The following is a 20,041-nucleotide window of genomic DNA, read 5'->3' on the forward strand; positions in this document are numbered from 1 at the left end:
TCATAAATTAACAATAAAAACTAACAATAAGTCATTACTTTTTTGGAAGCACCTACAAAATATTAGGTGTATGCCATGATTAAATGTCTAACAGTCTAACAAAAGTGCTATATTACCTATAAGGTCAAATTACATTATTCATAGATGCCCTCTATCTGATTCTGAGTTTCATATCTATATCTATATTTCATATATATATATATCCTAACATATTATAATACCAAATGTGTGTGTGTGTGTGTGTGTGTGTGTGTGTGTGTGTGTGTGTGTGTGTGTGTGTGTGTATAGGCTACATCATTCCCTGGAGAAGTAAAAGGCCTAACTAAACGCATCCGCACAGTGCTGATGGCCACTGCTCAGATGCGTGAGCATGAAAAAGACCCAGAGATGCTGCTGGACCTCCAGTACAGCCTGGCCCGCTCTTACGCTAGCACTCCTGAGCTCAGACGAACATGGCTTGACAGCATGGCACGTGCTCACCTCAAGAATGGAGATTTCTCTGAGGTACAATTTAGCTTTGTTTTTTTTTTGTTTGGTTTTTTTTTTGGATAAATTCAGCTAAGAACATTATGCAGTCAGCAATTAGTATTCATTCTGTCCTTTCTGTCCAACACATTGTCAGTGTCACTGTTGCAAATAGGCAGTGAATGTATAAGCTTTTCAAGTGTCCACATATAGTTGGCATGTCATTGCTCTTGTAATATTTTCTCCAAAATTGATACTTTATAGAAGAAGGGAAAAACATTGTTAACTTAAATGAACATTATTTTAATGATATTATGTTCAAAATAGTTTTGGATGGGTTTTGGCCGATGACAGTGATGATGTAGTCTTTTTTGTCACCATATGAATATTCTGTGTATCCAAAGTTGTCTCTGAAGAGTTAAATTGTACGTGTATCAGGAATGCAGTCGGGGCTCAGCAGAGAGAAACAATTCTTATCTTAATGCAGTAAACACAATCTTTCTGGAGCCACGCCCAGTGACTTTACTGTTCTTTTTCTCACTGTTGTGTTTAGTGTGGTAGGTCGTAAGTCTTACATGATAAACCCACTTGGCATACAGGCTTATTCAGCAATGACTTATAACTCCAAGTTTGCTTGTTAGTTGAAAAAATTGAGCTGGCATATTCACAAATTGTAGTTTCTTTTTTTTCACAATGAAGCCAATGGTTCTGTTTCTGCAGATTGCTCCCTGAAGTATATTAACTGCTGCTGACAATAGCATCCAGACTATGAATGGTATTTGACTGTGTTATGAACTCTGATTACTTTTTTTTTTTTTGTATGCACCAGCAATGTTTCAGCGTACTAGTCATTGCAGAAAGGGCAAGCCCAAACCAGTTTGTTGTGTTAGTAGATCTAGAAAGCCAGGGCCTTGAATACTCATGTCTGTTTTGCACCTAGATTTTCCTTTGGTCTTTTTTTTTTTTAAATATGTTATAAAACACTGTAATGACCAAAATGTTTTTTTTTTGTTACTTTGAATCCTGTGGTTGTTTATATATTTATGCTTGAAAAGTTGCATGCAAATCACAGGAAAATCTTCATTAGTCTAATCATAAGGCGATCTTCAGAAGGTCATCATACGTCCTAGACTGTTTGTTCTATTCAGTAAACCTTTATTTAAAATGCTACAGTATTTAGTTAAGAAAAAGCTCTTATTTGCACTGACAGTTTGGCATGCAAATTCTACTATCACCAGTTGTGCTAAGAGGGGTCATGATATCTTAAGCAATAGTTAGTATTTCTGCAGACCAAGCAGAATTCAGGAACATGCTACTGGAAAAGCTGTGACCTCTGGACTCTCATAAGAAAAAACAGGAATCCATGTAGCCAGAGAAGTATTTTCTAGGGCAAAAGTTAAAGTAATGAATATTGTTACTTTCACTTTCTGCCTGCAAGTCTTCTCATCTCAGTATTAAACATCATCATTAAATCTCATCTTCTCAGTATCAAACGTAATGAAAATCTTCTTTCAAGTTAAACACTGTTAAACATTTGTGCACATTTGTGTAAAAGGCTTTCAGTCACTCTTAGTATAAACATAATGTTTTACACAAAATAAGCTTTACATTTGTGCATTACATGCTTTCATAAGATTAATTTTATTCCTTTGTGTCCATAGGCAGCCATGTGTTATATCCACATTGCAGCATTGGTAGCAGAGTATTTGCACAGGAAAAGTAAGTTTTCCTTTTTTGATTATTATTAATTAAAAATCAAAGTCTTTACATTATCAGTGCACTTTGCAATAATTGGATTGGCAAACCTGACCGTATACTGGATGATGGGTTTGACAGTTTAATTACATTGACCATTGGTTATAATGATACACCCCCACACACTGGCATACTCTATAACATATAATTCACTGTGCAATTCACAGTGCACTGACTTTCACCCCCGCACTACTCAATTTTGCATGCACATACATACTGGGCCAACTATAAGGTACTTAAAAGATGAATGAATTCAGTTTACATTGTTGCATAACAAGGTTGCATGCTTGTTAGATTTTCAGAGAACTAAAAGTCACAAACTCTATGAAGGATGTAAATATTGAGTTAAAACAGTAGCACAGATCCAGTTACACTAGGCCAGTGAAATTTCCCTTTCTGTGTCACATGCAAATAGAGAACACGCTCAGCACAGTCAGCTCACAGTCCTCACCTGAACTTGTGGTGCAGTTAGAACTTGTCAGATGAAGCGCTGAGACAGGTGGGTGTACAACCCCAATTCCAGTGAAGTTGGTACGTTGTGTAAATCATAAATAAAAACAGAATATGATGATTTGCAAATCCTTTTCAACTTATATTCAATTGAATACACTACAAAGACAAGATATTTAATGTTCAAATGGATAAACTTTATTGTTTTTTGTAAATATTCACTCATTTTGAATTTGATGCCTGCAACACATTCCAAAGAAGTTGGGACAGGGGCGTGTTTACCACTGTGTTACATCACCTTTCCTTTTAACAACACTCAATAAGCATTTGGGAACTGAGGACACTAATTGTTGAAGCTTTGTAGGTGGAATTCTTTCTCATTCTTGCTTGATGTGCTTGCTCAACAGTCCGGGGTCTCCCTTGTCGTATTTTGAGCTTCATAATGCTCCACACATTTTCAATGGAAGGCAGGTCTGGACTGCAGGCAGGCCAGTCTAGTACCCGCACTCTTTTACTATGAAGCCACGCTGTTGTAACATGTGCAGAATGTGGCTTGGCATTGTCTTGCTGAAATAAGCAGGACGTCCCTGAAAAAGATGTTGCTTGGATGGCAGCACATGTTGCTCCAGAACCTGTATGTACCTTTCAGCATTAATGGTGCAATTCACAGATGTGCAAGTTACCCATGCCATGGGCACTAACACACCCCCAGACCATCAGAGATGCTGGCTTTTGAACTTTGTGCTGATAACAATCCGGACAGTCCTTTTCCTCTTTGGCCCGGAGGACACGACGTCCATGATTTCCAAAAACAATCTGAAATGTGGACTCGTCAGACCACGGGACACTTTTCACTTTGCGTTAGTCCATCTCAGATGAGCTCGGGCCCAGAGAAGCCGGCGGCGTTTCTGGGTGTTGTTGATATATGGCTTTCGCTTTGCATGGCAGAGTTTTAACTTGCACTTGTAGATGGGGCGACGAACTGTGTTCACTGACAGTGGTTTTCTGAAGTGTTCCTGAGCCCATGTGGTAATATCCATTACAGAATGATGTCGGTTTTTAATGCAGTGCTGCCTGAGGGATCGAAGGTCACGGGCATTCAATGTAGGTTTTCTGCTTTGCTGCTTACTTGCAGAGATTTCTCCAGATTCTCTGAAACTTTTGATGATATTATGGGCTGTAGATGATGAAACCCCTAAATTCCTTGCAATTGCACATTGACATCCATTCTTAAACTGTTGGACTATTTGCTCACACAGTTGTTCACAAAGTGGTGAACCTAACCTCATCCTTGCTTGTGAATGACTGAGCCTTTCAGGGATGCTCCCTTTATACCCAATCATGACACTCACCTGTTTCCAATTAACCTGTTCACCTGTGGAATGTTCCAAACAGGTGTTTTTTGAGCATTCCTGAACTTTCCCTGTCTTTTGTTGCCCCTGTCCCAACTTCTTTGGAACGTGTTGCAGGCATCAAATTCAAAATAAGTGAATATTTGCAAAAAACAAAGTTTATCTTTTTGAACATTAAATATCTTCTCTTTGTAGTGTATTCAATTGAATATAGGTTGAAAAGGATTTGTAAATCATCGTATTCTGTTTTTATTTATGTTTTACACAACGTCCCAACTTCATTGGAATTGGTGCTGTATTATAGGCTGCACTTGCACATTTGCCTATATTGTTTAAACAATTATTTAGAATCAAACATGGTAAAGATGAAATGTGTCCTGTGTTTTTCAAATACAAAATATATGCTGTCCGGATTTGTTCCAATGCAAACTAGAAGGACCTCCCAGCTGCCACCAATTTTGCATAACTAGAAAACAGATCAGGAGTTCAGTTAACAGAACATAATAGACTTCTAACTGGTTTCAGAAGAGCCAGGTATGGGAAATGCACCCACTAACCCTTATTAGTTTACATTCATAACTGTATGAAAGGTAGAAAATAAACCTCTTTAACACCTTTGTTTTTTTTTTTTGTTTTTATTAATCCTCCTTTTATTTTTGGAGTGATTTTGATTTTGAGTGATGTTTAATATTTCTATATAAATGACTGACATCATTTTTTGCTTCATATTTAATGATTTCTCTTAATTCAAAGGACACAACTGGGTAAACATAAAATTAACATGATATGTTTTCAATGTGCTGTACACATTTTATATACATTAGTGTTCTCTTGGGTCAGTTTGACCTCAGGCTGTTTTAGATGTATAAAACACAAGAAATATAAACATTTCACACACATTTGTTGTGTTTGTTTTGGATGATATTGAAGTCACTATAACATGCCATTTTATAATCTTCAAAACACTTTGCTCTGCATTAGGGCCCTAATTTAACATACCATAACTGTAGTAGTGTGAAGACCACTCATAAGTCACACCACATGGGGGAGAGGAAAACACAACTGCCACAAAAACTTTATTTCCCAGAGGTTAAAATTGCTGGGGTCAAATTGATAAAAGATGTTAGTAAATTTAGGAATAACAGGAGGGTTAAACAATTCCGATTTCCTCAGTCTCTGTTCCTCGGTTTGCTGTTGTTTAATAAGGTGTTATGTATTATGTATATAATAATAATGTTCTTCTGTGGTTTACAGAGCTGTTCTTGACTGGACTGGCAGCATTTAAGAAGGTTACCTTCAACATAGAAGAGGAGGCTGCAATGAAGGAAGACTCAGGCATGCAAGATGTGTACTACACTGAGGTAGTGTATTTTTCTCCTGACATTGCTTTAGCAGCAGTTCAAAAGGATGCAGTGGCTGGTTTCACATGTCTTGAAGGAAGTTTGTGTTAACCTTTGCCCTCCTAGCACTGGTGGTATCATGTGATCGGGGGAATCCTAACTAGTATGTGGAATTGGATACCGCTGAATTGGAGAGGAAATTGGAAAAAAAGACTGTCAAAAAGTGATTCTAGCAACTCCGACATTACTAGCAAATGTAGCGTAAATGTTTCAGATTTGCTCTTGAATTAACATGATGTAAAATAGCATATTGTGTGTGTGTGTGTGTGTGTGTGTGTGTGTGTGTGTGTGTGTGTGTGTGAGCGTATGTAACAGGATGTTCTGGTAGAACAGCTCGAGGTGTGTGTTGAGGGCCTATGGAAAGCTGAGCGGTTTGAGCTTATCACACACATTGCCAGACTTGTCATCCCAGTTTATGAAAAACGCCATGAGTTTGAGGTAAGAACAATTAGAGGTAGTGTGCACAAGTTCTTACACCTTGTACGTTGCTCTAGTAACACAGTCATCTCTTATTTCACAAACCGGTTGTCTGTAAGAGAATCCTCTCACCACCAGGCCACTTTGGGTCACTTAAGGTCAGTCCAAAAAAATGTTAGCCATGCACAATTTGTCATATGTCAAACAAAGTGTGCATAAAAAAGATTTTCTCATGCTTCTAAAAAATAAAGCAAAAACTCAATGCATATATTTCATAATAAGTCTTCTTTGTTCAGATTCACTGCGCAAACATGCATACTTGTCAACTTTCAGTGAAATGAGCCATTTTGAATGATGAACATGCGATTCATGTGAATCATTAAAATTTGATGAGATTTTGGGGCAGGTCTGGAGTTTGAGAGCAAGAGAATCCCTCCTCTCCTTTAAAGACAGCACAACAGCAGTTCAGCTCACAGTCTTTTTTCAAACACTTCAAAGACAAAGTATTTCATTTTTATAAGCTAATCAGAACCAAGATAATGTTAACGAAATGCGAAAAGAGAGTCATGTTTAGTGACCGATGAAGTTGGTTTAATTTTCACATTCTTTCATTTCTTTCTTTAGTTGCTTTCAAACAGTGCATGAAAAGGGTTAATATGTATAAATTAGCAGACAAGCCAATCAGCCTTCATTGATTTTTCATTTGAAACTGAATTGAAGTACATGTTTATTTCTGTGAACTATTGAAACTTCTATGAGAGCTTAGCCAACATCTGCAAGTTAGTTGCAAATCACAGCCACTGTGATCCAACATCATAATGGAGTTTTACAACACAAATGATGGGCAAAGTTTTTAGAATTTCCTCGATACACAGTAGATGTAAAGTCTTTCATACACACTGGTTCTGGACATGACTTGTATTTTGCATAGTTGCTGAACTTAATAAACTAAATAATTCCACAGCTATTACCCCTGTGTAGAATTGTTTGGTTAAAATCACAAAAATGCAATGTCCTCTGTCCACTGCAATGTCCTCTGTCCACTGTCCACAGTGTCCTCTACCTGTTATCACTGAAATTAAAATGAACAAATTTTATCACTGGCAGACACCAGATTCGTTTGGTGTAGTTTCAAATCTTCATGCATGTTTCAGTTTCAGTGATTTAAATCATTAGCCTATGCAGTGAAAGCTAAAAATCAGTGAAGAACTGACTTATCAAATTGATTGTGCAGAAACTAAGAGGGACCTCTATGTGGGTCCATGCTTCCATTCCTCACTCTCCTAACAACATAGTTTATAGAGATACACAAAGTAAACTGCAACACAGTTTACTGATTGAGTTGGAGAAGTGACTCAGTAATAGGGCAGCCTCAAGATGAGTAGCTTATGCAAAGATATACATTTCTGTTTCTGTTTAATTTTGCTTTAAAATAAAACAATCATTTAATTAATTATTTACTATAATTAAGCTGGAGCGTCAGTGTCTACCACACTGGAGGAAATCTGAGTTAATCAGACTCACCTTATGACCTTGTCAGGGGTTTCTAAGTGACAACATTGTTATGGACAAAACCTATTTCAAAAGGCTTATTAGAAATAACTGAAATGGACGAGCCAAACTTTAAAAGCTTTACAACAGGGGTATTCAGTTCTGGACTTGGAAGGCTGGTGTTTGTTTTTTTTTCTGCCCAAGGACCCGAGGATTAACTCTTCTGTTAATTGCCAGGTTTAGTGAGTGTGACTGAGCAAGAAAATAACCTGTGCGGGACTGTGGCCCTCCATGATTGGAACTGAATACCCCCCTGCATGACACAGTTAAGAATGAACAAGAGCTTTGAGAGGAGGAAGTCAAGATGAAAGGCAACTTGGTTTCTAAAAACAGAGGAAGTGGACATGAGAAAAAGACACTGTTTATGAAAAATAAACAGAAAAAAAATAGACCTACCCATGTAAACTGAAAGTTAAAAGAAAGAGGGGAAAATGTAACCACTCTGTCCTCGCTATGTTTAATATATCCATCTATTCTGTTTAGCTTTGACTTTTTATTATATATTAGTTTACTCAGCATGGAGGTCCTTTACTCTCCAACTGTTATGTATTGAAAATGCTAGCTTTCTAATTGTAAGGAATCTAGACAAGATTGAGAAGAGTGTTGTCTCCTTGGTTAGCAGAAAAGACCTAACTGCATGTCTTCTTGTTAACATTTTGCCTCCTGGAAAAATAACTTGCTTTGTTGATTTTCTGAGTGAAAATAAGTGAACACATCCTCTACAGAGAACACATTTTTGCACATTTTAATGCATAATAGGTATTCATTTGCTCAGCTTAACATATTGGGTCAAAAGGAAATGGTGGCCTGTTCAAAAGCAAGCAAACGTGGTTGTTTACACTCAGTGCCAAGCAGCTGCACATGACTCATAAGTGTATTACAGAGCTATTAATACAGAATTTCCTTTGCAATATTTTGTACATTTTGTTAGTTTTAGAATTTTTTTCTCATGCAACAGGAAAAACACCTTCTCCATATTGGCTTCTGGTTCCTCAAAGCCATGTTCCTTGTTAGCTGACTATGCATAGTTAATGCACGGTTATATGCTTTAATGCGGAAAATCAGAGATTGAATTCTTTTGGAATTCACATACTGCAGGTGGGCACAGGTGTAACCAGCTTTTGTGTTGCTATTAGGGGTGGGGGGGGGGATCGATTCTTAGATGCATTGCGATGCGGACGAAGGACGATTCTGAATCGATTCACAAATGTCAAAAATCGATTTTCTAAATTTTAATTGATAACGTAATGTTAACAGAACGCAAAAGGCGGAACTTTGCAATGTGTGGTAGTGCAGCGCCCTGACAGTACGTGGCAGCACACTACATTAAAGGCTAGTGCAGGGGTCGCAGCCCAAATGTTAATCAAAGTCATTTTGTCTTTTCAACAAAAAACAAACCACCTTCGGAGCCACAACATTTTGAGTCCATTTTACCCTCTTGGTTGTATGTGTCTTGGCACGTGCTAACGTGCTAGTACAGGCTTAAAATATAATACAAACAAAAATGCAGACGTACTTTGCTCTGCATTAATCTTTAGCTCATGTGTAGCCGCTTTTCTTGCATCGCCAGCTGGAAACTTTTCCACAAAAGTAGAACAGTTTACTATAAAATGCATCTCAATGTTCTACATTTTACGATGCTGTCGTCGCTTCTCATTCGCCAGCTACTCGTTCGAATTTTCCCATTCCACCTTAAATGTTGTCTGAGCGTCAGAGGCTGGAGACGCTACAGGAGACAGGCCAGTACACCAGGATACGTGGAGGAGGCCGTAGGAGGGCAACAACCCAGCAGCAGGACCACTACCTTCGCCTTTGTGCAAGGAGGAACAGGAGGAGCACTGCCAGAGCCCTGCAAAATGACCTCCAGCAGGCCACAAATGTGCATGTGTCTGCACAAACGGTTAGAAACCAACTCCATGAGGATGGTATGAGGGCCCGACATCCACAGAAGGGGGTTGTGCTCACAGCCCAACACCGTGCAGGACGCTTGACATTTGCCAGAGAACACCAGGATTGGCAAATTCGCCACTGGCGCCCTGTGCTCTTCACAGATGAAAGCAGGTTCACACTGAGCACATGTGACAGACGTGACAGAGTCTGGAGACACCGTGGAGAGCGATCTGCTGCCTGCAACATCCTTCAGCATGACCGGTTTGGCAGTGGGTCAGTAATGGTGTGGGGTGGCATTTCTTTGGAGGGCCGCACAGCCCTCCATGTGCTCGCCAGAGGTAGCCTGACTGCCATTAGGTACCGAGATGAGATCCTCAGACCCCTTGTGAGACCATATGCTGGTGCGGTTGGCCCTGGGTTCCTCCTAATGCAGGACAATGCTAGACCTCATGTGGCTGGAGTGTGTCAGCAGTTCCTGCAAGATGAAGGCATTGAAGCTATGGACTGACCCGCCCGTTCCCCAGCCCTGAATCTGATTGAGCACATCTGGGACATCATGTCTCGCTCCATCCACCAACGCCACGTTGCACCACGGACTGTCCAGGAGTTGGCGGATGACAACTTTGACTTGTTTTAAGGACATTACATGAGTTGGATCAGCCTGTAGTGTGTTTTTCCACTTTCATTTTGTGTGTGACTCCAATCCAGGCCTCCATTGGTTAATAAATTTGATTTACATTGATGATGATTTTTGTGTGATTTTGTTGTCAGCACATTCAACTTTGTACAGAACAAAGTATTCAACTGAATATTTCATTTATTCAGATCTAGGATGCGTTATTTGAGTGTTCCCTTAATTTTTTTGAGCAATGTACAACGGGATCACTATATATCATTTTATCTTGAGGCTCTGTTTGAATTACTGTCATATAAAAAAAATATAAAACATAAAAAATATGGAGCCAAAAAACATCCTACTTTCTTGTTATTTTCATGATGAAACAATTCCTCATGATCCATCCTGTACATGTAACTCTCACTGGCTCTTAACGTGTTTATGGAAACCAGTCACAAACAAGGCTTGGCCTGTGCCTCTATATATGGCTGCTCTCCACAGTGTCATTAATATGGTTGAGACAAGTTTATATCAACATGACCTGTGCGCTCTTAATGCCTTTTGCTAGTTCCATTAGAAAACTATGCTAACATAACTTAAACATTCATGGTCATGTTCATAAAGCATTTCAGTGTGTGAAATCTAGTGTTCTTTGTAAATCTGTGGAGTTTTTCTTTAGGTCATTTTTAACAAAAAACAAAAAAACAACAAAAAAGGATTTTTTTCCCCCAAAAACGGACATTAATCACATAAACACAGACAAGTCATGTGATGTTTTTCTTCTGGCTATCCACACATTTTTAGTGACTTCACAATATTTATATTTTTTTGTATTTATTTATATATATATATATATATATATATATATATATATATATACATACATATATATATATATATATATATATATATATATATATATATATATATATATATCATATTCTAGAGCAGTCATAAGTTGGCCTGTGAGGACAGAAGTGCTTTAGATTGATTTTTGTAATGAAACCAGTGATTTAAAAAGTTAAAAATAGATTTCACTCAGTGAAAACTTAATAAAAAAAAATTAAAAATTGATGAGCATTTGCTATTAATAACATATGAATAACTGAATCATGTAGATACTGAATAGAGACCTACATTCATACAGCAAGATTCTCAGTACTGCACATATTGTTCCAGATCTCAGTTGGCTTTGAAGTTTGGTGAGTGTTTGCCGCAGGGATTACAGGCATTCATCCATTCCGGCTGAAATGTCATCTGTAAGGATACAGGTCCTTTGTGCTTACCATAAAATTCTGGTAGGAAATTAAGCGAATCTGTTTCAGCTGTTCAAACAAGCTAAAAAAGAGGCTCTAATAACAGGAATGGGAGATGATATTGATGTAAAACTAATACAGTGTCACTTGAAAGAATGGAAAAATGTCCTGGAACCCTGCCTAATGGATATTGAGAGATAGTGAAATTGGAAGGGACATTTTTTTTTATCAGATTCAGATGCATGTTTAATTGTATGTGTTGCAAAAACAATTTAATTGTAATATGAAGTTGCCAAAACGTAATTTCTCTTTTCTTGTACACTCAAGCACAGACGAGTGAACCTTATGTATTTATTTCCTTTGTAGAAGCTTAGGCGGTTGTACGATACTCTACAGAGAGCATACTCTAAGATCTTAGAGGTGATGCAGACTGGTCGCCGTCTACTGGGAACCTACTTCAGAGTGGCCTTCTATGGGCAGGTGAGTGAAGTTCACACATGCAGTGAATAACCCTGTGCTGAATATTTATGGCCTATATTCAAATACCAAGAAGGCACCATTTAATTAGAATTGCTTGTAAAGGCTTTTTTAAGGTGGCCAGCAACTCCACAAAGTCAGTAACACACTTCCCCATGTGAGCAGACCCTCAATCACTGCCGACTTGAGTCATTAGTTCATTAGTGCGGCAGTGAACGCTAGGCTTACATCACACTGTATCAGTGGTATAATTTTTGCTTAATTATTCCTTTAGCCCATTAAATGGTCAGGATCTGCTGGCTCACTCATATAACTTAAACGTCCCATATAATAGAAAACCGAATTTCGCTCGCCTTTTTGAAGCAACAGTGTGATGTAGCATACAAATATTGCTACATATGTTTGTACAAACACATACATACATACATATATATATATATATATATATATATATATATATATATATATATATATATGTGTGTGTGTGTTTGTGTGTGTGTGTGTGTGTGTGTGTGTGTGTGTGTGTGTGTGTGTGTGTGTGTGGATTAGGTACAGTAACAACTGTACAGTTTACATCTAACTTGATAAAGAGAAGTTGGAATGTGGACATGTAAAATTTAATTAGGCTGTTTTTGGTACCTAACACACAAAGGCAACAAAAGTGGAGGTTAAATACAAGCTAAATGATTTCAGTTTGAATTGTTTTTCTTGTAATTACAGAACAATAATGTTTAGAATGTAATTCATTCTTTAGGCATTTAACCTCATAATATAAAAATAAAAGATAAAAAACTGTATAATTTCAGCATCTGGGATGATAAATATACTTTTGCTGTCAAGTGTGTTTTCATTTTCTTGTTTTATGTGAAAATGATTTTGGAATGCTTCTGAAAACAGCTGTGTGTGTTCCAAACAGCTCTAAATACAAACACCACGGCACTATTTTGCTTGTTTATCATCATCAAAGAAATAAATATTTGCAAACTATTTTCTACTCTCATGCAATAATGTCTGCTTTGGGTTCTGTTTTCTTGTAGCCTGGTAAACCAGCATAAAAACACTTTTTCTGTCATTTAAACATGTTAGGGAAATGTGTGAATACACATAGTTTAGAGATGCTTACTGCTGTACCTACCATATAATTTTGAAACAGTTCACTGATATATCTTTTACACCAGTACTTTGGTCAAATATTGTGGTCATGACGTATAATGCATGTTTGCCTTACCTTTGCCCCACCCTTTTCATTTGAATGATTAAAAGCTTCTGCATTCTTTTGTCTGAACCAGTATTTTTGTTTTGCTTACAGCAGCAAGCAAGACTATACTAGGTTCTGTGTTACATTGCTATTTTTAATAAATTTGATTTATAACATTTTAATAATCTATTGAAAACCACCAGGGCATGGATAACTTCATATGCAATTTACTGTGACTCTCAGTTGGACAAATGTTATGGCCTGAATCCAGTGAAATTCTCATTCATGTTCTTATATTTGGCTTCATTTGGTTTGTTTGCTTGTCTTAAATGGACATGTGTGGCTTTTTTTGAGGTGCTGTTCGATTTCATCAGGCTGATGATTTATGGCAATGTCAAAAACATTTAGCTTCCTGCAAGCTGCTAGAGTTTATTGAAGCAGGATTAACTGAAATGTGATATTATTGAATGAAATTATATTTCCCATAGAATTGTGAAACTGACCATCTAACATATTTTTAACATCAGGGCTTCTTTGAAGAGGAAGATGGGAAAGAATACATCTACAAAGAGCCAAAACTCACTGGCCTGTCAGAAATTTCTCATCGTCTGCTCAGCCTTTACGGGGACAAGTTTGGTGCAGAGAATGTCAAAATCATCCAGGACTCTAACAAGGTACTTGCAGGAGAATTAAGCTGGTTTGGTCGTGTTGTAGGATTTAGTTTTCGGAGGTGTGCTTGTACACGGGCGAAAAGGAATCAGTCAGGCATTTTATTTTGTGCTGATGTTGTTTGCAAGACTTTTTGGTGCATTCTGTTGGCTTGGGTTCATGAACGAAGCAGGAAAGACCTGTTTACCAGAGCTTTTGGATAACGTCCAGCAGATTCCATTTCTCTACACCCCAGTACTTCTCTTAGTACGCTTCATCTGCTTTCACCTATCTAAACTCTTGTGACGTCTTTTAATGTATATTCCAATCTTCCTCGATTTCTTTACGTGCTTTTAGATTTTAAAATATATGTCCTTATTGTTACATGTTTTATATTCTTATAATTATTTTATATTCTTATAATAATTCAGATTTATTCAGTGTTTATTCCATGGTCTTTCACCCGATAGGTAAACCAGAAAGATCTGGATCCAAAATTCGCCTACATACAGGTCACATTTGTCAAGCCTTACTTTGATGAGAAAGAGCTGGCTGAGAGAAAGACTGACTTTGAGAAGTGTCACAACATCAACCGCTTTGTTTTCGAAACACCGTACACACTCACAGGGAAAAAGCATGGTGGGGTGGAGGAGCAGTGCAAGAGACGAACAATTCTCACGAGTGAGTACAGCAGCTGTGAGTCAATGGGCTGTCTGAGAGAAAGGATGTGTGTGAGAATTCAGGGTTGTGTTCATGGTTGTTCACTTGAGCTCTACATATCACTAAGGTAATATTCATAATAGTGGAGGCTGAGGTCCAGCTGCTCACATGCTGTTCCTATTAGTCTCTTTCAAATACAACTTTTAAAATGTTGAGTTTTTAGTTGTTTATCACTGAAGTTCATCAAGTCTGAAGTATCATTTATAATCAAAGCTACACCTCCCCTTGAGAGCCTCTAATAACAAGAATTCACAAACTGTATGAAAAAAAGGGCAGCAAAGGAGGAGTTGGAACCATTGACTTTATATATTATATATATGATATATACACTCATTAGCTGGAACATGCAGTCAACTGTGTTCACTCTATTGAGATCACATGATCTTCATGTTCAGGTGCATGTGACCTCTGCTCATGAGAATGAAAATATTATTAAAGGAATGAATACATTCTGATGAAGCTCATTTAGTCAACTCATGTATCTATGACAAAATGTACTGCTATTTAAATTGGGAAAAAACTTCACTAACAAAAATAGTTCAAATTATAGCTCAAACTGTTTTTGTGCTATTTCATTATTGAGACATATCCTTTTAGGATGTAGCTTTTGTTAAAATGCTTCAGTCTGTTGGGTCACAGTTGTAACTCTAACAGCTACAGCAGGTGCACAGCGTGCTTTGCTCCCTTTAATGATGGACAGATACGGGAAAATAGGATTTTTGCTAACAGATCCTCCTGTGTTCTCTGTGTTTGCCTGCTGTCTGACTAGTATTACTACAAAAAGGTTTGCCAGGCAGAAGACAAAAGGGCAGGATTAAATCTGTTGTCACAAGCTCAGCCTAAGGCGGAGGTTTTATATTGTGTGCATCTGTGTATATGTATGTGATCGCGTGTGTCTCTGTGTTTTTGACACTGTGATGTTGATTGAGCTGATCTATGCATGTGTGCATGTCCACAGCGGCAAACACCTTCCCCTATGTGAAGAAGCGCATAGAGGTTGTCAGCGAGAAGCATTTGGAGATGAAGCCCATTGATGTGGCCATCGATGAAATGAGAGAACGCAGTACTGAACTCAATAAACTTTGCTCAAACCAGGAGGTGGACATGATCCAGCTGCAGCTCAAACTGCAGGGCTGTGTCAGCGTGCAGGTCCTGAAACCTCTCAGCACTTATGCCTTGTTAATATACTTTATAATTTCCCATTTTTAATGGGGATGCATTGTTATGAGATTTGCGAGTCGATGCCCATGTCAGATATTTTTCCTTCACCAATGCCGATAAATGCACATTTCTAAAATGTAGGAACTGCTGAACTTAATGTTTCATAGAAATGTAACCTTTGTTAAGGGTTTCAAATTCTGTACACTCTTCCAGCAATATATATGTCAAATCAAAAATCTGATTCAGGTCCAGTGGAGATGACTATTTTTAAAGCAAATATCTGGCAATACCAATATGATTCTGATATCATCACGCATCACTAATCCTAAACAAAACCTGCTTTGTAAGTTTTATTTGTAGTATTTTGAAGTTAAAAACTTCCAGCCAGACTGTGGAAAACAAACAATTTTGGTCAAGTCAAATTACTAATACATTTCTGTTCATAATGATCTGTGGTTTTTGGGTTTAGGTCAATGCTGGTCCCATGGCCTATGCCAGAGCTTTCCTGGATGAGTCCAAGTCTGGCCAGTCCAGTAAGAAAGTGAAGGAGCTCAAAGATATATTCAGGTGTGTACTGTACCAAGTAAGGTACCTACAACCATATATGTGGTTTTGTCCACAATTTGACAAGGAGGAGCAACTGACCAAGGAGTAGAGCTCTAAAGCAATGTCTGTTCCATTTCCTATCTTAGTTTGAGCCATGCTTTGCCTCTCCACTGAATATTATCTGATCTTTGCATGCACACATATGTACCGTTAGTAACAGATGAAGTTTATGATATGACTGCTTGTATCATGTGCCTTGAATCTAACTTGGCTCAAGGCTCTGGTAAACAAACATTATCAGCAGTGAATTATGCATTTGGCCGGCATTGCAAAAACTCACTAAACTGTATTGCATAACATTACAGCCTGTTCATAATTTTTTTGTGTTACTTACTGACCATGTAATGATACAAAAAGAACAGGTTTATTTCGTACAGTAGGTCTACATATCTTTCATTAAAGCTTTATACCTTTTACTTGTTACTACTTTACCTGGTTGTCATCATGTCTTCTTCCAGGAGGTTTGTTCAGTCATGCAGCATGGCTTTAGATATTAATGAGCGGCTCATCAAAGAAGACCAGTATGAATATCATGAGGGACTGAAGGGCAACTTCAAGAGTATGGTCAAGGAGCTGTCTGATATTATTCATGAACAGGTAGGAAACAGAAAAATCGAATGCCTTTTCTTAAAATACATGAGGAAAGGACAGTTGCATCGAAGAGGAGAACAGATCAAGATCTTCATGCAAAAAATAAAAACAGAGACATTAAAATATTTAAATGTACAAAACAACCTGCGTTAAATGAAAGTCAATAGAAAGTCACTCTCTGTCAACAAAAAATGTTGAATGTTTTAAACATTGTAACTGCTTTTTCAAAGACCGTAAAGTTGAATACTGACTGACTGAGAATAATATTATTTATCTTGATTGGTTTTATTTCTGTGGTATTTGAAGTTTGTCTTATGTGTATATAGTGAAAATGTTTATGCTTATTTATAAGGGCATAACTTCACTGGCATCTAAGCCAGTCTAAGAAATATGAAGTGACTGAAGTTTTCAGAAAGATGGGACATGAATAATAGAAAAAAAATCCTAGATTCACATGTTCCATTGAAAAAGTTGCAACATCCTGCATAATGAACAACTTTAGCATATCCTAATGATAAAGATTGATGTTTATGGGATAATGACATTGGTCACTGGGTACATTGTGCACATGTTCAAACACAGCTTGATATTTTTACTTGTTAATATTTCAGACAAGAGCAGACACACATGCACTAAAGGTAGTGGGTGTAACTTACACAGCAACACAATAATGAATCACACACCAAAAAATAGTTATTCTTACAAATCTTTGAACAAAGCTTTGGATCTCATTTTTTGTGAATTTGAAATGGAGAAGCGGCTTAGAAAATGGATGGATGGATGGATGAAATTTGAAAATATCAGTTGCCCTTTCCATTTTGTAAAATGTTTATGATGAATGGAAAAAAAGAAATAGTTATTTGGAGCAAAATTTCTTTACATTAACTTCTATTAAAAGTTGAGAATGCCGTTTCTTTCTCCTGTATAGTTGCCATTTTGGAGACAGTGTTTTGGTCTGACAGATGTGCAGGTGTAGTTAAGTTTTGCAAGCATGTTATGATATATCTATATAAGAAGTCTTTCTGTGCAGTAAGGCCCAAAACACTCAACCTGAGTTCTGGACCTTTTCTGATTTACAGTTGAAAGTGAGCAGTTCATACATAACTTCACTGATCTGATACATCAACAATGTATGCAAGACCTTTTGACCAGATAACACTAAGACAAGCTTAAGCTGTAGCCTATTAATGCAGGGACGCATCAAGAAGTCATCACTGTGGTTTGCTCCTTGGGGAGATGTGTATTGTATTTAGAACAACAAGCCATTCTGCACGTGAGGACAGAAGAGTGTTCATTTTAAGGGATTAACAGTGTTCTGATCTCTTTACTAACTGTTGGCTTGCCTCTGTCTCTGTATCTAACCTGCAATCTTTAGACTTTTCACTTTCATTTGCCACTCCTGTCTGAATTTCTTCTGTTTCTCTTTTACCTTTGCCCTAAGTGAAAGCTCATGCCAATCTTCTGCTCTTCTGTTATACTTCTTAGTAAGAGTGCATTGCCCCGCCAAAAAAAAAAAAAAACACAAGCACATATAAAACACGCCACATTATTCGTTGAATATAACAGTTTATTTAACAAATAGAATTCCATGGTATACTTCACAGTCACTCAGACGTTGCCACATTCTGTGTTCTTCTATAATTTTAAGTGTGTATCAGGTGAAAAAGAAAGAGTACGAGAATATACACTGGTTGACGTCCCTAACTTGTTGATTACAGGAGGAATTCTATTGCGTAATTAGGTGGTGACTCATTTAGCAGTTGATCTTCCAAGAATTCTGACGAGCATTACGCAGTGGGCATCAAGTACAGACATGCTATCCCCCACCCCCCGCCTACCATCACATTAAAAAGAATTGTACTCAAGCACCAGTAAAATGTATGTTGTAATATGATATGTGAAAAACACAAAACGTCATCCTGAATTCATTCATGGTTATTGTTGCCACACTCATCACTCTTTCTGTAATGCAGTGATCATTCTTGTTAAGCTCACATTAGGTTCCTTAGAAAAACATTCACTAGGAAAATGACATTAAAAACATACGAATTACGCAGGGCAAAAGCGCCTAATAAAATAATCAAGGAAATTTCACATTTTATTTTAAAAATAAAACATAAAGTTTTCCTAATAAGCCCAGTTTTATTTTGTAAATAATCAGTCTTATTACAAAATAGCCTGATGAATACCAGAAACACTCTTTTATGAATATTTCAGCATTTCCTGAATTGATGCACTGAAACGAAGTGGCTGTTCCCTCTAAATCAACTAATGGTGGTATTTTTGGTCAAAGATTCTGTCTGTGTACTAATTACATTTATTTATTTACTTATAACATTTATTTATTTATATAATTATGTCTGCAAAAATCTATGTAGCTAGTGAATGTCCAGTTCTGCTGTACCTATTGAATATCTGTGTAAGTTTAAGCATTGCTCTGCTGTACAGAATCTATTGTTCACATTTTACAGCTTCGAGTATGTTATAGATCTAAAGCCAGATCTCACAAAAGCCATAGAAATGGGTTAGTGGGCTTGTCATGGCCCGAAATGTCAAGTAAGAATGTGAGCATTTGCTGTATTTTTACACAAAAAAGTAATCAATAAAATAAAATATCTCACTGATTACTTATTTTTTAAAAACAAAATGATACAAATTTGCTCTGATAATTGTAATAATAATAATATGTTTGAATTTTCTGAATTATTGGCTGTAAGGTTGGTCATAATATATGTATTTAAGCCTATGATTCAAATCACGGTTGGTATTTTAAACAGCACAGAAATAATTTGGTGTAGGTTAATTAATAAGTATAAAACTGTAATGGTGTGTTTTAAAGCACTGTGATGAGGTTTTGAGTATTACGTTTTAAGTAACTGCCCAGACTGTATTTAGCCATAAGAGGTAGCTGCTACGTCAGAGAATCCTTTAAAATGAACATATCTAAATTTAGTGTTGTCATTTAATTGATTCATTTTTCCAGGACAACCTTTGCCATGTGTCTGTCCACATTCACACAAATATTTCAAATGAAAATAATCAAACTGAATGAATGGGGAGATGCTCAGTGCTGCAATCTGTTTAATAGTTTACATTAAAAATGAAAGTGGGCTTATAGCGTACACAGGCTTACTGTGGCTTTTCCCGTGACATGGCAACTTTGTGAGACTATGTTTCACAAAGCTCACAAAACCCATAGTCATTCTTCAGTAGTTGCACATTTTCTGAGCTAGACACCAAGGAAGAGACAAAGACAAGTGTAGAGAGGGAAGGACATGTAATGAGCTGTATGTTTAATTCTGCAGTTTGTGTTTTTGTTTATGCATATTTATATATTTACCTATTGACCTGGGCGTTGCAAGATTATGTTCTCTTTACATGCTGTTTTCTAACATGTCTCTGCTTTTCTCTCTGTGCTGCCATGCTGTTTAGATCGAATGCTAGGTAACATTTATTTAAAGTACATGTGATATCTTGTGGCATGGACC

At 37.2% G+C, this 20,041-nt stretch overlaps 1 protein-coding gene across 3 annotated transcripts in view; it reads left to right on the forward strand.

Annotated features, from left to right (window-relative positions):
* Window positions 1–20,041, forward strand: part of dock11 (dedicator of cytokinesis 11) — an 87,290-nt gene that overhangs the window by 65,218 nt on the left and 2,031 nt on the right. For 2 of the 3 annotated variants that reach the window (XM_017718836.2, XM_017718837.2), the window contains 10 exons: window positions 289–504; window positions 2,127–2,184; window positions 5,277–5,383; window positions 5,738–5,860; window positions 11,519–11,632; window positions 13,355–13,501; window positions 13,946–14,156; window positions 15,154–15,344; window positions 15,826–15,923; window positions 16,421–16,559. In XM_017718836.2, coding sequence (XP_017574325.1) covers window positions 289–504; window positions 2,127–2,184; window positions 5,277–5,383; window positions 5,738–5,860; window positions 11,519–11,632; window positions 13,355–13,501; window positions 13,946–14,156; window positions 15,154–15,344; window positions 15,826–15,923; window positions 16,421–16,559 — 1,404 coding nt within the window. Of the gene's footprint in view, window positions 1–288; window positions 505–2,126; window positions 2,185–5,276; window positions 5,384–5,737; window positions 5,861–11,518; window positions 11,633–13,354; window positions 13,502–13,945; window positions 14,157–15,153; window positions 15,345–15,825; window positions 15,924–16,420; window positions 16,560–19,985; window positions 19,998–20,041 lie in introns of all 3 variants that reach the window. The other variant, XM_037547248.1, reaches the window with a different exon arrangement.

Source organism: Pygocentrus nattereri, chromosome 2 (genome assembly GCF_015220715.1).
Source record: "Pygocentrus nattereri isolate fPygNat1 chromosome 2, fPygNat1.pri, whole genome shotgun sequence".
NCBI classification, from domain to species: Eukaryota; Metazoa; Chordata; class Actinopteri; order Characiformes; family Serrasalmidae; genus Pygocentrus; species Pygocentrus nattereri.